The sequence below is a fragment of the Marmota monax genome, unplaced genomic scaffold (genome assembly GCF_021218885.2).
Source record: "Marmota monax isolate L192 unplaced genomic scaffold, Marmota_monax_Labrador192_F-V1.1 WCK01_AAM20220418_F8-fsc00055, whole genome shotgun sequence".
NCBI classification, from domain to species: Eukaryota; Metazoa; Chordata; class Mammalia; order Rodentia; family Sciuridae; genus Marmota; species Marmota monax.
This window is the reverse complement of record NW_026695205.1, coordinates 1,292,804-1,311,653: the sequence shown is the minus strand read 5'-3', so window position 1 is coordinate 1,311,653 and position 18,850 is coordinate 1,292,804. Positions and strand designations below refer to the sequence as shown.

The 18,850-nt window shown below is 39.7% G+C and overlaps 1 protein-coding gene across 4 annotated transcripts in view; it reads left to right on the top strand.

Annotated features, from left to right (window-relative positions):
- Positions 1 to 18,850, top strand: part of Fam20b (FAM20B glycosaminoglycan xylosylkinase) — a 52,041-nt gene extending 33,191 nt beyond the window's left edge. For 3 of the 4 annotated variants that reach the window (XM_046430101.2, XM_046430102.2, XM_058574499.1), the window contains 4 exons: positions 5,403 to 5,574; positions 9,882 to 10,073; positions 12,877 to 12,936; positions 14,937 to 18,850. In XM_046430101.2, coding sequence (XP_046286057.1) covers positions 5,403 to 5,574; positions 9,882 to 10,073; positions 12,877 to 12,936; positions 14,937 to 15,168 — 656 coding nt within the window. In that variant the 3' untranslated portion in view covers positions 15,169 to 18,850. Of the gene's footprint in view, positions 1 to 5,402; positions 5,575 to 9,881; positions 10,074 to 12,876; positions 12,937 to 13,058; positions 13,148 to 14,936 lie in introns of all 4 variants that reach the window. The other variant, XM_058574498.1, reaches the window with a different exon arrangement.

Sequence of the window (18,850 nt, the reverse complement as noted above, 5' to 3'; positions counted from 1 at the left end):
TGTGAAAAGCTTCCTAATTCTTCTGTTGTTTCACCAACTAAAGTGTTCCATTTTATGGATCTACCATAATTTCTATTTAACTAGTCTATTAATGGGCTTACATGTTATTCCAGTTTTCTGTTATTTTAAGAGCTTTCTATGGGCTAGGGTTGTGGCTCAGTGGTAGAGCGCTTGCCTCGCACATGTGAGGCACTGGGTTCAATCCTCAGCACCACATAAAAATAAATAAGCAAAATAAAAATATTGTGCCCATTTATAATTTAAAAATATTAAAAAAAAGAGGGGCTGGGTTTGTGACTCAGCGGTAGAGTGCTCACCTAGCACGTGCGAGGCCCTGAGTTCAATCCTCAGTATCACATAAAAATAAATAAACAAAGGTATTGTGTACAACCAAGAAATAAAGGAAGGGAGGAAAAAAAGAGCTTTCTAGTAGTTATTTTTCCTATGGTCTTTAAAATTTTCATGTATGGTTACACTCTGAAAGATTTACTGATATTCCTGATTCAATTATATTTATAAATTTATGTTTTTTAAAAACCAATTTTTTAAAATTGTTGATGGATCTTTATTTTATTTATTTTTATGTGGTGCTGAGGATCTAACACAGTGCCTCATACATGCTAGGCAAGCGCTCCACCACTGTGCTACAACCCCAGCCCAAATTTATGTTATTTTTATAATTTTTAAACATTCTAAATGTGATACTTTTTAAACAGATTAGATCTTCTTTATCTGAAAAGGTTTTTAAGGTGAAGGAAAGCGATATAATCAGCTTTGCAGGTGGATACTTAGTTGATTCATTTCTGTTTTCTATGTACTCTGCTGGAAGTTAGAAATACAAATAACTGTGAATGTTGTTTGTCTCCTAAAGGATACACCCACATAATATTGTTATTAAAAGAATAGGTGAGAACTGGGGTGTGGCTCCGTGGTAGGGCAATTTCCTAGCATGTGTAAGGCACTGGGTTCAATTCTCAGCACCATGTATAAATAAAAGAATAAAATAAAGGTCCATCAACGACTAAAATTTTATATATAAATAACTCTTTCAAAAGGGTTGGTCTCATTATTTTAAAAAAAAAGAATAGATGAGGCTTTTGAGGTATAGAAGGTTGGTATATTTGATGGCTATTTTTCATGGAATTGAGGGTGGGCAAAGGAAATATTAACTTTAAACTTTATTTTGAAAGAATTTTAGGCTTATATAAAAGTAGTAGAAATAGTCACTCAGATCCCTCATTTAACATTTCTGAACCATTTGAGAATAGGTTGCAGACATGAGTGCCCATTACTCCATTGGATGCTTCCTTTAAAACTTAATTCCCTTCTACCAGGACACTCTCCAACATAACCACTTCAGCCATCAAAATCAAGAGATTAACAATGACACAATATCACCATATAATCCATGAACTCTATTCAGATTTTGCCAGTTGTTTCTGGAATGTTCTGTATAAATCCAGAATTCATTCTGGCATCACATGTTATGGTTAATTACTTCTTTTTAGCCTCCATCAATTTTTCTCTCTTTTTTAAAAATACCTTTATTTTAATTTATTTTTATATGGTGCTGAGGATTGAACTCAGGGCCTCACATGTGCTAGGCAAGCACTCAATCACTGAGCTACAGCCCCAGCCCAACTCCATCAGTCTTTAACAATTATTTATTCTCCTAAGATTTTATGAACTTAAAGTGTCTCAATCTGGGTTTATCTAATATTTACTCATGATTTAAAAATTTTGGCAAAATACCAGAGAGATGATATGTGTGCTAAGGTACATGATACAGATTTTTTGATAAGTCCAATTTCTGGTGATAACAACTTTTATCACTTGTTCAAGATGATGGGTTTTGAAGTGCAGGGTTTCTCCAGTATAAAGTTAATAATTATTTTGTATTTACTAATGAGTACGTTTATAGGGAAATACCTTAGAATTATGTAAATATCCCATGCCTTATCAAATGTTCACCCACCAGTTTTAGCATTTATTGACAATTTTTGTCTGAATTATTATGATAGTTGCCAAATGGCAATTTTCTGTCTTGCTTCTCTATTGTCATTCTATTGTAGGGTAGACCTTTGCAACACTCCCCTCCCCACCCATACACACACGTTTCTTTAGTCATGTCACTATGAATTTACAGATTTAATTTACCCAGTTATGATTTATTAGTATTTTATTTTTATTTTGATTTGGCCAGAGGGAGCCCCTACAAACTAGCTCTTGTGTGCTTTTGGAATAGTTCATCATTCTCTGAGCATTTCCTTACAACTGGCATGTTGTTCCTTGCTCCTACCTTGGAGACAACTAATGTAGAATGGTCTTTAGAAACCAATATATGGTTGTGCTCATTACTACCTAGTATCATTATTTTGGGGTTCTTTTGAAGTATAGACATAGGAAATGTATGTATGCATGTACACACACAGATATATACACATACATACATGACTTTTTATGCTTCTATGTATGTGTTAAGACCATTAAGGGCTGGGGTTGTAGCTCAGCGGTAGAGTGCTTGTTAAGCACATGTGAGGCCCTGGGATCGATCCTCAGACCACATAAAAATAAATAAAATAAAAGATATTGTGTCCAACTACAACTAGAGAAATAAATATTAAAAAGGAAAACGTCAATTGAAACCCGTAGGTTCAATTCTAATTCATGATGGAGTTTATTCTGGCCATCTCCTTTTCTGTGTATTTAACTTCCTTCTCCCTCTATGAGAAACCTGGTTCCAGTTGTCCTTGGTCTATTTACTTGTTTCCTCAACTACCTACCCTCAACCCATGTTACCAAACTAAGCATGTTCCCTCTCTCCCTTCCCTGGGCACACTGGCCACAACTTCAGTCCTGCTACAGAGGAAAACATTTTCTGTAATCAAAATTAGTTCAGATATGAAAATAACATCCATAAATCAATTGTGTTTCTATACATCGATGATGAATCAGCTGAAAGAGAAATTAGGAAAGCTATCCCATTCACAATAGCCTCAAAGAAAATAAAATATTTGGGATTCAGTCTAACAAAAGAGGTGAAAGACCTCTACAAACTACAGAACACTAAAGAAAGAAATTGAAGAAGACCTTAGAAGATGGAAAGATCTCCTATGTTCTTGGATAGGCAGAATTAATATTGTCAATATGGCCATACTTCCAAAAGCACTGTATAGATTCAATGCACTTCCTATTAAGGTTCTGATAACATTCTTCATAGAAATAGAAAAGGCAGTCATAAAGTTTATTTGGAAAAATAAGAGGCCCATAATAGCCAAAGCAATCCTCAGCAAAAAAAGTGAAGCAGGAGGCATCACAATATTAGACCTTAAATTATTATTTTTTTTTAATATTTATTTTTTTAGTTATTGGCAGACACAACATCTTTGTTGGTATGTGGTGCTGAGGATGGAACCCGGGCCGCACGCATGCCAGACGAGCGCGCTACTGCTTGAGCCACATCCCCAGCCCAGACCTTAAATTATACTACAGAGCTATAGTAACAAAAATGGCATGGTATTGGCACCAAAACAGACATGAAGACCAATGGTACAGAATAGAAGACAGACAAATCCACATAAATACAGTTATCTCATACTGGACAAAGGCGCCATGAACATACTGGAGAAGATAGCCTCTTCAACAAATGATGCTGGGAAAACTGGAAATCCCTGTGTAATAAATGATACTACACCCTTATCGCTCACCCTGCACAAAACTCTAAAGTTGATCAAGGACCTAGGAATTAAACCAGAGACCCTGCATCTAGGAGAAGAAGAGGTAGGCCCAAATCGCCATCATGTTGGCTTAGGAACTGAATTCCTCTATAAGATTCCTAAAGTGCAAAAAGTAAAGTTGAGAATCAATAAATGGGTTTTTAAGTCCTTTAAGTATATGATTTTTATCAAACTAAAAAGCTTCTTCATAGCAAAAGAAACACAAGTATAGAAAGAGGGAGCCTACAGAATGGGAGAAAATCTTTGCCACCTGCACCTCAGAGAATTAATCTTCAGGATATATAAAGAACTCAAAAAAACCAATAGCCCAGTCAATAAATGGTTAAAGGAACTGAATAGACACTTCACATCAGAAATATGAATGACCAACAAATACATGAAAAACTGTTCAACATCACTAGCAATTAGAGAAATGCAAATTAAAACTACACAAAGATTTTATCTCCAGTCAGAATGGAAATTCTCAAGAATATAAGCAACAATAAATGTTGGGGAGGATGTGGGGGAAAAGGTATATTCATACATTACTAGTGAGACTGCAAATTGGTGCAACCACTCTGGAAAGCAATATGGAGATTACTCAGAAAACTTGGAATGGAACCACCATTTGACCTATTTATCCTACTCCTTAACATATACTTAAAGGACTTAAAAGCAGCATACTATAGTGATATGGCCACATCAATGTTCCTAGAGCTCAATTCGCAATGCTAAGCTATGGAGCCAGCCTAGGTGCCCTTCAACAGATGACTGGATAAAGAAAATTCCATATATACGATGGAATATTACCACAAAGAAGAATGAAATTATGGCATTTGCCAGTGAATGGCTGGAACTGTAGACTATCATGTTAAGTTAAATAAGCCAATCCCCCAAAAACCAAAGGCTGAATGTTCTCTCAGATGTGCAGATGCTTACACACTATAAAGGGGCTGGAGGGAAGAATATAAGTTGATTGGATTAGACAAAGCGGGGATAAAGGGAAGGGAGGGGAGATGGGAATGGGAAAGACAGTAGAATGAATCAGACATAACTTTCCTGTGTTCGTATATGAATACACTACCAGTTTAACTGTACATCGTGTACAACTAAAGAATGGGAAGTTATACTCCATGTATGTATGGTACGAAGAACAAAATTTTTTTAATTAGTTCAGGAAAATAATAAGGTGGTATTTGACTCTTGGGAGTGAAACTAGGTAAAAGGAGCAGGATGAAAGGGAGAGGAGCGGGTTGAGGGAGAAGCTTGGTTTGTTTGGTACTAGGGATTGAACCCAGGGATGCTTTACCACTGAGCTATATCCCGAGTTCTTCCCCAGTCCTACTTATATTTTTATTTGGAGACAGGATGTCACCAAGTTGCTGAGGCTGGCCTGAAACTTGTTATCCTCCTGCCTCGGTCTCTCAAGTTGCTAGGATTACAGACAGGTGTGCGCTGCTACACCAGATGGCAGTTTACCTTTTAGTATAAATCCTTCTGGACCTTGTAAAGTTTTATACCATATGCTTTTCTTATCTATTCAAAAAAATAAATGTGTAAAATATATTAAGTTCAGGATCTTTGCTGTCTGTGTCCTCTTAGCTGATTTTTTCCCCATTATTTAGGGAAGAATTTAGAATCTTTTGTTTTTTCCTTAAGTGTATTTGACTCCTTTCTGTCCTTTAGGAAACAATACTTGTTTCTATGGGAAGTGCTATTACTGCCGAGAAACAGAGCCAGCTTGTGCAGATGGAGACACAATGGAGGGATCTGTCACGCTTTGGCTTCCAGATGTGTGGCCTCTGCAGAAACACCGACACCCCTGGGGCAGGACTTACCGAGAAGGCAAATTGGCCAGGTAAATGCTTCTCTGAGCCACAGCTTAATTCTCCCCTGTGCCTCGTCAGGTGCCAATCCTGCATAGGAGCCAGTCATTCATTCTGTCCAAGAGTTTAAAAAAAAAAAAAATAAGAACTGTCAGGTTAAGGGCAGAAGGCAATGCCAGTGTTTCAATAATAGCTTGTGTCCTTATGACAAAAACCTGAGATAAATCAACATTTAAAAGAAGGAAAGGTGTATTTTGGCCCTTATTTTAAATATTTCTGTTACTTTTTATATAGATCATAATTATTCATGGTTACTTGGCCACATTGCTTTGGGCCTGTGGTGGCACAGTACCTCATATTAAAAGTAGATGGCAGGGGGCTGGGGATGTGGCTCAAGCTGTAGCGCGCTCGCCTGGCATGCGTGTGGCCCAGGTTCGATCCTCAGAACCACATATAAACAAAGATGTTGTATCCGCCAAAAACTGAAAAATAAATATTAAAAAAAAAAAAAAGTAGATGGCAGGGGAGGACACTCACCTCAAGGAAGCCCAGAAGCAAAGGGGGCAGGGAGGCTGGGGTCCCAATGGCTCTTCCAGTGGCTTAACTTCTCGGCCCCACCCCCTACAGGTTATACCACCTCCCAGTAGCTCTACATGTTGGCAACCAAACCTTCAACACATGGCCTTTGGGGAACATTTGAGATCCAAACTATAACATTCTGCTCCTGGCCCTGAAAGGCTGTGTCCATCTCACGGTGAAAAGTGCATTCAGTCCATTTCCAGGAATCCCTGAAGTCTTAACTATTTTAGCATTGCTGAAAAGCCCAAGTCCAAAGTCTCTCTAAGACTCAAGGCAAATTCTTAGCTTAAAAAAAACAAGTAATACACTTCCAAGATCAGTGGCACAGAGTAAACATTCCCATTCTAAAAGAGAGAAATAGAAAAATAGCAAGAAGGAATCAGAACAAAGCATGACCAAACTCCCAGCAGCACAAACATTAAATTGTTTAGCTCCATGTCTGGCATCTGGGGCATACATGATCTAGCTTCAATAGGCTTGGGCAGCCCCACCCTTACTGCTTTGCCGCATAGCCCACCTGGCCTCTCTTCAAAGCATGATCATTGCCTTCAGCTTCAGCAGGCATTCCCTATTCCTGGTATCTTTGCCCTCCCCACCTCATTTTTTTGCCAAACTGTTTTGCTGTTTACTGTAGTAAAGTACAACAAATAATGTACAGACTGTGAATAAACATAATGGAGCCAACAAACATCCATCCCCCCTCCCCCGCAGCCAGTACAACAAAACAAAGCAAACTAGAACATTTTCTTTAAGATTTTAAGCAAGTGAGATAATGTGTCATTGTCAGGTGACTATAAAAGGTAGAAAATGGCCATCAAGCAGCAATGGATCTTTATAGAAGTACAATAAGCAGAAATATAAACATTTTAATTGCTGTAGACCCCCAAATATCTCATAGAACTAGAATCACCAGGAGCTGAGGGTGTAGCTCAGTGGCACAGCATGTGCCATGCATGAGACCCGAGTTCAATCCCCAGCACTACAAATAAACAAAAATAATCTTGGGCTGAGAATGTGGCTCAGTGGCACAGCACTTGCCTAGCATGTATGAGGCCCTGGGTTTGATCCCTAGCACCATAAAATAAAGTTAAAAAAGAACTGGAATCACCATACTAATACATATTTTAGTACCTATTCAGAAAGCAGAACACAAGTCTATAAGAACACTAAGTCACCTTTCCCGTTGCTTTCTTTTGCAGGCACGCTTTGAAGTAACTATTACACAACATCATGGCAGTTCAGCAACTCTTAGTCTTTTTATATAGATCATAATTATTCAACAGAAGTAAATACTAGAAGAAATTTGAGGCTTCAATATAATTACCATGAGAAACATGGAAATTATTTTCTTATATGTTTTGAAAAGGGCAAAAGCTTCTTTCTGTTGTGCTGATCTTTCCCCAAATATCCATACCGGCCACTAAGTTGAGTGGTAGAATCCTGGGCCTCAGGCTTCAGGGGATACACTCCAGAGCAGAGAAAGAGTAAGCAATTGGGCCATATTACAGAAGGACTTGGTTTTTTTTTTTTTTCTTTTCTTTTCAGAAGCATTCCAGTATTGTCTCTTCAGCTTTACCATGTGCTTGACAAAGCTTGCAATTCTGGCATTTTAATAACCTGTACCTACAACAAATCGTGGAATTCTGCCCCCCACATTGTCATACAGATATGCCATTGTGTGAACATGAACATTCCACATAATTTAAGACAAGTGCCTCAAGGGTGAGAGCCTGCTATAGACTGAGAGCCAACATTTGGCCACAAGTTTCAAGGAAAAAATGTTTTGGGGGCAGGGAATTAAACCAAATGAAAACAAGAGCAGATCCCAAACCTCATAATTTATTTTACCTAAACAAAACAGTCTGGCCCAATTTAAACTCTAGGTTCATCACTGCAGATACAGTTTTGTGCTGCACTTAAAGTGAAACAGAGAGGAAGATCATTTTGGTGACTCTCCATGGCTTCTATAGACTCCTTTGTGATAAGCATGGCTATCCATTCACCGTTCAGTAGCAAAGGCAAGGACAATGGCATGGTGTGAGGGTGGTCCTTCTGAAGGCCATGCCTCCCATCTGCTGCTAGAACATCTCAAAGGCATCTGTATCTTCCATCTCCGGCTAAGCTGAAGTGTCATTCATTGCTTGCTTATCAAACCTGAATGTAACCAGACTTATTGACAGGTCTTTTCACAGGCCTTCATCAGCTTGCTCATCTTGGTCTTGAACTGTGCCACTGAGCCACCCTCCCCCACCACTTTCAGGTTCATGTGTCATTCTCCATCTTCACTCCCTCCTTGGGCTTCTCCAACATGGCTTGGTGGTAGTGGAAGAGACGGCATGAAGTACCTGGGTCTTAGTCCCACCATTCTCTTGCTTATTCCTGGCATCTCTAATTTCCTGGGGTCTCCATTGAAGCTTCAGTTTCACTCTCATACCTTTATGTATTCCCCTCTCAGGCTGTCCTTTGAAATTTGACTGTAACCCCCCAACTCTTAGATTCTGCATGCCTGCAAAATCAGAATCACTTATATGACACCATGGTCTGCCACTGCCTTGAGCAGTAGCCAGACCCACTTGATCTGTAGTTGCAGTGGCCTCTAAGTGCTTTGATGGCTGAACACAGAATGTTAGGGAAACAATTCCTTAGGCCCTGTGTGAACAGGGACCCCCAGCCCCAGTGGTCTCTTCTCAAATGAAAGGTTTATACTTTTTCATCCTTTGGAACCTGTGATTATTGGGGTCTGGCTGATTCCATCTTTTATATTCTTCAGGTGCAAAGTACTTGGCTTCTTTTTAATGGCACTGATGTCTTCAGCATCTATACCCTCTTTGGCCTGCACTTTTCACACTTTTCTGGACAAACTGCAAAATTAAGAAATCTTTTATCTGCTTTTGGCTACCAGTTCTCACAGTAAAATTGGCTAAAAGCAGCCTGTAATGCCCATATTGCTCTCTAAATGCTGTGCTGCCTTGAAGTTTCCTTTGCCAGATAAACTAGTCTGTCACTTTGAACCCAGCTTCACACAAAGTCTTAGAGAATGAACAAAATGTAGACAAAGTTTTTACCAAAATTTTAACACAAGTGGCTTCTAGTCCAATTCCCAACACAGTCCTCGTTTCCCTCTGAAACCTTTACTTTCCTTTTGTCTGTCTTGTGAGTTTCTACCAGAATCTCCCATTAATCCCTGCTTTCAGCATTCCAAACTTTCTCTAGCCTGCTTCTTCACACTTTTCTAAACTCCTCTTGCAAACCAATTCTAAAGGTTTCTAAACCATATCATAAGGTGTAGTCACAGCAGCGACCCTATTTCTTGGTACCAGCTCTCCGTGTTAGTTTTCAATCATTGTGACAAAATACCTAAGATGATAACTTGGAAAGAGGAGAAATTTATTCTGACTTAACAGTTTCAGAGCCATGATTGCATGCCATGATCGCAGTTTCAGAGAGCATGGTTGGTTGGCTCTATTGCTTTTGGAACTGTGGGGAGGTATAACATCATGATGGGGAGTAAGTTGTAGAGGAAAACTGCTCACCTCATGGTAGCTGGGAAGCAAAAGAGTAAAAGGAGCTAGAGCCTCGACATCTCCTTTAAGGGCACACTCCTGATGCCCTGGCTTCCTTCCACCAGGCTCTGCCTCCTGATAGTGCCACAGACTGGTAACCAAGCTTTCAATACATGGCCTTTGGGGGACATTTAAGATCATAACAGCCAGATACATTGTTGGCACTCAGTAATTCTTGTGATGCTGCTTGCCATCAGGTGGGAGTATGATGAGAGCTACTGTGATGCTGTGAAGAAAACATCCCCATATGACTCAGGCCCACGCCTCTTGGACATCATTGACACCTCTGTCTTTGATTACCTGATTGGCAATGCTGACCGCCATCACTATGAGAGCTTTCAGGATGATGAAGGCGCTAGTATGCTCATCCTTCTTGATAATGCCAAAAGGTAAGGCCAGCAGGACTATCTTTTGTTCATTTCCATGCATAAAAGGATATTTTCAAGCATATTGTGTTAGCTTTCCATCACTGTGACAGGCACCTGAGATAAATCAACTTCAGAGGAGGAAAAATCTATTTTGGCTCATGGTTTCAGAAAGGTTTGCTGGCTCTGTTGCTTTTGAGCCTATGATGAGGTAGAGCATTGTGGTGGGAACACATGTTGGAAAGAAGGTGCTTGTGACAGCTAGGAAACAAAGAAACAGAAAGAGGCTGGGGTCCCAATGTTGACCTCAGTTCCTTCCATTAAGCCCTACCTCCTAATGCTTTCCTGACTCTCCAACAGTGCCACAGGCCAGTTGGCATTCCTTTAGCATGTGCACCCTTGCAGGCCACCTAGTCAGCTTTTTATTGCTCTGAAAAAATACTGGAGATAATTTAAAAGAGATAGGATTACTTTGGCTCATGGTATCATTCCATGGTCTTCATTCCTTCAGAACCTGTGGAGGGGCAGAACATCATGGGGAACATGTGGTGGAGGGTAGCTGCTAACCTTACGGTATCTGGGAGGGAGGGAGGGACAGCCGGACAAGCACTGGGAACATCTCCAGTGACCTACTTCCTTCAGCTGGGCCCTACCTCCTGAAGTTTCTATCACCTCCCAGGAGGACCACCAGCTAAACCAAGCCTTCAACCAGTGAGTTTTGGGGGAACATTTCAGATCCAACTATAGCTGGTGTCCTGGAAAATATCCAGAAGACAATTGATAGACACTGTCCTTCCCTACACCCTCAGGACTTTAAAAAATGGAAATTGTGGTCCACTTCACAGACAGCTGGAAGTCATGGTTATTCATTTGTCATTGCCTACATCATTCTTTCTTGGTTATGATGTTTATAGAACATCAAATCTGAGAAATGCAGTTCTACTAGAAAGTGAAATGTATTTACTATTAAATTCTATCCCAAGGTTTGTGCAATTTAAAAATTTATTTGATAGGATATTTTGCTATTTTTGTGGCTAGCTAGGTCCAGGCTTTTGCTGTTACGAGGGGAAGAGTAATTGCATGGCGATGATATGTAAAGACAGATGACTTTTGTCTTGAATAAAACAAATTTATTCATTTTGAATAAATAGAATGTCCTTATTTTTATTTTTTAGGCCTAAGCTCTTTGGAGAGCATATTGTATTTTCATTTTGTACACTGGATGTATTTTCCATGGTGGCTGGCTCAGTACCATACTTTTAGTTACATTTAATAAGTAGTAAATAGAAAACTTCCTTGGAGCCCCAGAATTGTCCAGAGTGGGCCATGCTGTTAACACTGGATGCTAGGAATAAGTTGAGACGTGGCTGCTCGGCAGAGTGCTTGGCCAGAACTTGCAAATGACACTATCTATTATGTTGAACAACAGGTACCTCATGCTCCTTGAAAATGGTGACAGCTACCCAAGTGAAAGGCCAGCAAACACTGCCTTACCCTGTAAACCTATCACAGCAAAGCAAGTAGTGACCAGGGCTGTCTATATTCCTGAAAAATCTTTGTTCTTACTTGTGAAAATGATCATTTTGGGGCTGGGATTGTAGCTCAGTGGTAGAGCACTTGCCTCATGTGGAAGGCACTGGATTCAATCCTCAGCACTACATAAAAATAAAAAAAGGTATTATGTCCAAATGTACAACTAAAAAATATTTTTTAAAAATGAACATTTTGTTAAAAAATCTTATGCTTAGTGGTTAAGCACCCCTTGGTTCAACCCCCAGTAGCCCTCCAAAAGATCATACGTATTACAATACATGTGCTTGATATATATCAGAGTAATTCCTTAGTTCATTTGAGCTGCTATAACAAAATACCTTATATCTCTTAATTTATAAGTAGCAGAAATGTATTGTTCACTGTTCTGGAGGTTGGGAAGTCCAAGAACAAAGTGCCCCAGATTTGGTGTCTGGTATGAGCCGGTCCTCATAGCTGGTGCCTTCTGTGTGTCCTCATGGGTAGAAGAGGTGAATAAGCTCCCCAGACCTTTTGTATGAGGGTACGGATCCATTCATGAGATTCCCATTAATCATAAAGGACCCCCTCTTGCATTGGGCGTTAGGTATCCCTGAGTTTAGAAGACAAAACATTTTACCTTTGTAGCCGCTATTCCTTTTGTTATTGGAAGGCCTGCACTGTACTGTGGATGGGTTGTCTCTCCGTTTGTTAAGGTGAGCTGGGGAAACAGTAAAAGGTTGCCAGTTTTTCCAGCATCAGTTCTCCTTTCCTAACTCTGAATTACTGCTAATACCATTTTTATATCTGCCCCGAGTCAGTACTTTCTGAGCCTCTGGGAGCCATTTTCCAGTTTGAAGCTGTCCATATACTTACTTGCGGGGATCAGGGTATTGTTGATTTCGGAGTAGGACAAATGGTCATCTGCCTGTTTGAGGGAACCTAATATGAGCAACCTTTATGTCTCTCACCACCCTTTAAAAGCTTTGCAAGTTTAGGGATTTTCACATCCTCCCTTTGGTCTGTGACCTCCATGCTGTGTTACCATGGTTATGATCCAGCACCTTGCAGTGTGTTGGCAGGAAAAAGTATCCTTGTAAATGAGTTTATTTGTTGTTTCCTACTTTGGTACAGGCTGTTACGTATCCTTGTCTAATTGGTCACACCCTACTTCTTTTGAATTTAAGTGATTTGAGTTGCTGGAGCATGAAATTATCTAGAGTCACATTTGAGTTTCTTATAAAATTTGCTGATGCTTTGAACCTAAGAAGAGAACTGGTATTTCTGCCTCATTCACTCAGTTTTCTTTAATTTTCAGCTTTGGGAACCCCTCGCTGGATGAGAGAAGCATCCTTGCCCCTCTCTATCAGTGCTGCATGTAAGTTACACTAGCACACGGTGCCTGCGGTGCCTTCCCTTCCAGGCTGTCAGAACCGTGGATCTGTTTTCTTGGCCTTAAAACTTCCTGCTCCCTGAGCAGTGATTTTCATACTTTTTCAGTCCAGAACCCTTAGAAGATCCTGAGATGAGGGTCAGGGAATGGCGGATGGGAAGCTCTTATGCTCTGGGCATTTGTGGCATAATTCTGAGTAAGTAAACTGGCCAGTATCTGAGCTTGACAGTCCCTCTGTGCTTAGTGCAGAGATCGATTTTCTTACTTTTCTAATTAGTTGCAGAGCAGGCTGCCTCTTGCCTACTGCCTACCTAGTGAATTCCACTTCACACACAGGGTGGTAAGAACTTTCCTTCTGAGATAAATAAAAGATCCTCTTTGGGGTTGGGGTTGGGGTTCAGTGGTAGAGCGCTTGCCTAGCACGCACAAGGCCCTGGGTTCAATTCTTAGCACCACATAAAAATAAATAAATAAAATAAAGGTATTGCTTTCGACTACAACTAAAAAATAAAAATAATGGAAGGCCTGCACTGTACTGTGGGTGGGTTGTCTCTCCATTTGTTAAGGTGAGCTGGGGAAAGAATAAAAGGTTGGAAGTTTTTCCAGCATCAGCTCTCCTTTCCTAACTCTGAATTACTGCTAATGCCATTTTTATATCTGCCCCAAGTCAGTACTTTCTGAGCCCCTGGGAGCCATTTTCCAGTTTGAAGCTGTTCATATACTTACGTTGGGGATAGGGTATTGGTGATTTTGGAGAGAAAAAATTCTATTTTTTTAAAAAAGATCTTCCTTGGGCTGGGGATGTGGCTCAAGTAGCGCACTCACCTGGCATGTGTGAGGCGCTGGGTTCGATTCTCAGCACCACATAAAAACAAATAAAGATATTGTGTCCACCTAAAACTAAAAAATAAATTAAAAAAAAAGATCTTCTTTAATTGGTGGCTTACTCTGTTGTATGCTTCTATTAACAGAATATCACAGATTGGGTAATTTATAATAAACAGAAATGTATTGGCTCACAGTTCTGGAAGCTGAGAAGTCCAGTGTCAGAGCACTGGCATCTATTTAGGGCCTTCTTGCTGGGTCTTCATATGGTGAAGGCAGAAAGGCAATGAGAAGAGAGGGCCACCTTTCATAGCAGCATAAGAAAGCTCTGCCCTCACAGCCTGATCACCTCTTAAAAGGTCTCAACTCCTAATACTTTAACAGTGACAGTTCAGCTTTCAGCATGAGTTTCAGAAGGAATAAACATTGAAACCATAGAAGTTGGGCTGGGGTTGTGGGCACAGGTGGAGTGCTTGTCTAGCATGTGTGAGGCACTGGGTTCAATCCTCAGCACCACATAAAAATAAATACAAGTCTGTCAACAACTAAAAAAAAAAAAAAAAAACTAAAAAAAAAAAATCATAGTAGTTGGTGAGATAATTAAGGAAAGTAGGTATCCTTAAAATAATTCTTTTTCTATTTATATTATTGTGAAACTTTTAAAATTAAAAGAAGGAAATTAAAAAGATCAATGAACATTTAAAGATAATTTTCTTAACACTGTAACACTATACGCTTCTAAGCATATAGTCTAATAATTCTCATAACACACACATTTTTGCTCCCCACAGACTTGGAGTAACTTTTTCTCCCCACCCAGCATATGAACATTTTTCCATGCTATTAAATTTTCAAAGCTGCCTAGTATTTCTTAGAATGGTTGAGCAATAATTAAACTATTTCCCAATTGTTGGACATTCAGATTGGTTCACATTTTCCTGTTACAAATAGCACTGCAGTAAACACGTGTAAAAAGCCAACATGTAATGTGGCTTACTGCTAACATAGAGGTAATTCCAAAACAGAAGTGATTTCTTTTTTGTTGTTTTAGTTAAAATATTATACATAATTTTTTTCTTTTACTTTTGCTGCCAAGCAAGATAACTCCATTTGACAGTGAGAGGTTTTTATATAATTGGTTCTAAAACTTTTTCTTCCAGCATTAGGGTTTCCACCTGGAACAGACTGAACTACCTAAAGAATGGAGTGCTAAAGTCTGCCTTAAAATCTGCCATGGCCCATGATCCCATCTCCCCTGTGCTCTCTGATCCTCACCTGGACGCTATGGACCAGCGGCTCCTGAATGTCCTGGCCACCGTGAAGCAGTGCACTGACCAGTTTGGGATGGACACTGTGCTGGTAGAAGACAGGATGCCTCTGTCCCACTTGTAACTGTCAACAGAAAATAAGTGAAACTTATTTTTACAAAGATAGAGAAACAGCACAATCAATTCCAAATGGTATGAGATGGCTTTGGAAGTGCCAGCAGCAAGTTCTGGTGGTGGAGGACAGGGTGGCCTTGGGTGTCTTTGTTTTTTTCTGTAGTGGAAGCAAAAGCAAAGACCACAAGTGTCAGAGCTTGGGATGTTCCTGCAGAAACACCTTCCAGCGTCCTCGGCAGTTGCCCATTTCTAGCAGTGGTCATCAGCATTGGTCAGTCTGTGTTCCCATACCAAAGGACAAACAGGTGTGACATTTGGATAAGTGAATGCTGGGATTGCTTCCAGAGTGTGTGTTTTGAGGAGAACCTTGTAGTCCTTTCTCCACACCTGTGAATTTTGTGGAAATACTTTAAGATCTCTTGTGTCTTTTTTACCAAGACTAGTCTAATTTGAAAGCTTACTGCCTCCTACGGATTGGCGGCAAATAAAACTTTGTCTATTGAGCCAAAATAGCATTCTCTGTTGGAGGGGATATGTTTTTAAGATAAGATTGAAGGGAAGGGCAAAATTGGAAAGAAGTTCACGTTTTTGAGCAATTGGGTAGTATGGTTTTGATGATCTTAATGGAGGGAAGTAGAGAGACACCTGGTAGAACCAGAATCTGGAAGATGACAGGTTTCCCTGTATTTAAGTTCTTAGGTGTGTAAAAGCAAATATGACTTTTACCTAGGTAAAATCTGCATTCCCACAATTGTGTCCAAATTAACCAAAAAAAAAAAAAGGTCTCTAGAGAAAATTATTTTACAACTCAAACATGACTCTTTATGGAGAATTTTATTTTCCTCTTTTGCCTAAAGCAGCTGGCAGATCCTTTCCAAATTAACAAAGCTAACTGAAATAATACCTTGAATAAGTTAGGCTGCCTGTGATCTCTGTCATCTTCACTTCTTTCTTGAAATGAATTTCCACCATTGCCTTTAAGACATTTGGTCATTGAAATTGATGTTTTCGTGAGAAAAGGCAGCTCTTCTGCAGAGGACAGTGTACACCCTGGTGGTGGCTGGACAGAGCTGTGACTTGGGCCACACAAAAGACTGGAATCAAAAAACTGTAAGCCTTCTGAGCTTTGAAATTAAGGAGGTTGACAGAAGGAGCCTGAAGATTTTGGTTTATATCAAATCCTGATTTCATTGCTTAGTCTCATTTGGATTTTTTAACCCATGGTATATAATCTCCTCTTGGCACTCTCAATTCAGACTGTTGAAATGCAGATTCTGGAGTGTCCACAACTATAGAAAATTAATCGAGCAGAGCTGGGCAGGCCTGGGACACTCACGCTTCTGTGCATTCAGAGACCAGTGCCCTGCTGCATCTTGACCAGATGCTGTTGAAGTTTTGTACCGCTGCCAAGCATACACTAATATTTAAACAGAGTGGTCGAACACATTTCATGACAGCCATTGGAGACCAATTTTGGGTGACCAAAAACAGCTTTCAAATTTATGCCCATTTTCTCACACTGAAAGATAACTGGGTACTTGTAAGTACTTTAAAATGACATGGAATTAGGAAACTTTTATACTTTTTATATACATCTTGAGGTGGTTATAAGAATAGACCAAGTTTTTAAAAGGGTATTGATTTAAGAGGACAGATGTTAGCAAACAACACTGAAATAGTGTTGACAAAGAAGTATTAATCCCAGTTGTAAGACCACTTGCTGTGTGAGCCCAGGAACTTCACAGTCCACCTTGGTTGATGCTTAACCTCAAACTTCTTAGAGCCAATAGAACGGACACCAGTATGCTCTGCTGTACTCTGCTCAGGAGTGTTCATGGAACTAAATTATGGATTAGTGTTCTTTTCAAATATATGCTGCCTTTGGTGTACAACAATGAGATGAATAAGAATTGTTCTCAGAACAGGAAATTTATTCATAACATCAAAGGCAGAAGGTTCTGCTAAGGGCAAAAACAGGAGGGAAAGCTTTTTTGGCAAATGTTCTAACTGACACATGCCTGTATTCCTAGCTACTCACAAGACTGAGGCAGGAGGATCATAAGTTCAAGGCCAGCCTCAGCAACTTAGGGAGACCCTGTATCAAAATAAAAACAGCAGAGAATGTAGTTGAGTGGAAGGGTGCCACTGTACCCAGTACTGTGCAAAAAAAAAAAAACACAAAAAAACATGTTTTCTTCAGAGCATTTGTAGAAATTATACCATTTCATTCTTTTCAAACTCATGTTCTTAAAATGTGTTCAGAGCCATAGTGGTCAGAATTAGAACTGAGCTGACATGCTGAGAACATAAATTTATGTTCTAAGTTAGAATTGGATTAAGCTGGAAAAGTGTGTTTAGGTCAATCTTAGAGAAAACTCACCATAAGCTTATAGCCCTAAAACACAAATACTATGTTCTGTTTAAAAAAAATCTTTTTAAAAGTTTTGTAACACTGGCCACCTTTGGATTTGTTATTAGAATCTGGAGCTATTGCAGTCAAACCATTGGAGGGTTTTTGTCAGCTCTAAGTTAGGTGTGCCCACTGAACATCTAGATAGATGCAGATATATTTAATACTATAAAAATAGGAAAATCAGAACTGATTGTCATTTTTGCTCTCCTCCTCTCCTCCCACTTCTTAAAAATGTGTTTTCCAAAATTTGTAGAAATTTGGGCATATAGTTTTCATTTTTAAACTGTTCTTTAATGATATAAGACTGAATTGTGATTTGGCAGGAAAGGTATAAATAATTCTCTGTGCAAAAAAATTAATATTGTTGAATATAGTTTAAGGCATTTCTCCCTATTGGCATTCAGGGTTAATATGTCAGATGAAATGTAAGAAGAAAATGGAGGAAGTAGAGCACATTTTTTTGCATATTATTTTGGGGAAAGTCAAATCCTGTACAAGCCAATTTTTTAATGTCACTTGAAGGCAGCATTTTCTTCCACAGAAATCCGTCTTTTCTTTAAAAAAGAAAAAAGCACTTTGGCCTTTCCTTCCCATGCACTGTATTCCCCCAGCCTCCCTTCCCAGTCTTCCCCGTATCTATTCTCTTTGCCAAGTAACTGATCACCCTTTGGGGATGGTAACGCCTCCCTTGGTGAGTTGTCTTGTGCAAGCCGTCCTGTGATCTTGAGCTTCAGGAAACATGGGTGAAGTTGTTTGTATTTGATAGTCACATAATTCTAGCAAGGAAAATGTATTTATTTTGACACAGGAAAACTCTGGCTTACATTGCAGAAGGACTTGAAGTTTATAAAATGTTTTCTTCTCAGTCTCTGTGCGTGGACCTTCAGTAACACATAGATCATCCGTTCTGCACACACCTGCCAGGCAGGCCTGGTAAGCCAGGTGAGGACACCTGTCCCCCGGAAGCTTGCTTGGGGTTGGGAGGTGAGGGCTGGGGCAGCTTTTCTTCCTTCCACTCCTTCAGTCTGGGCGAGAATAGGGTTTGGGTACTGTACTGTGCTCTTCAGAAACAGAACATTGGGGGAAACAAAATATTACTCGGAAGCTAATTTATTCGCTTAAAAGGAGGTGTAAGAATCACCACCCTCATGTTTGATCTGCCAAGGATTTCCTCTCAGAGCTGTTGCACAAATAGAGGATGTACTTGGTAAGACACCACACAATACAACTAATGTGTTCTATGGGTTTTGATGCTGAAAATAAAAGATTTTAATAAATA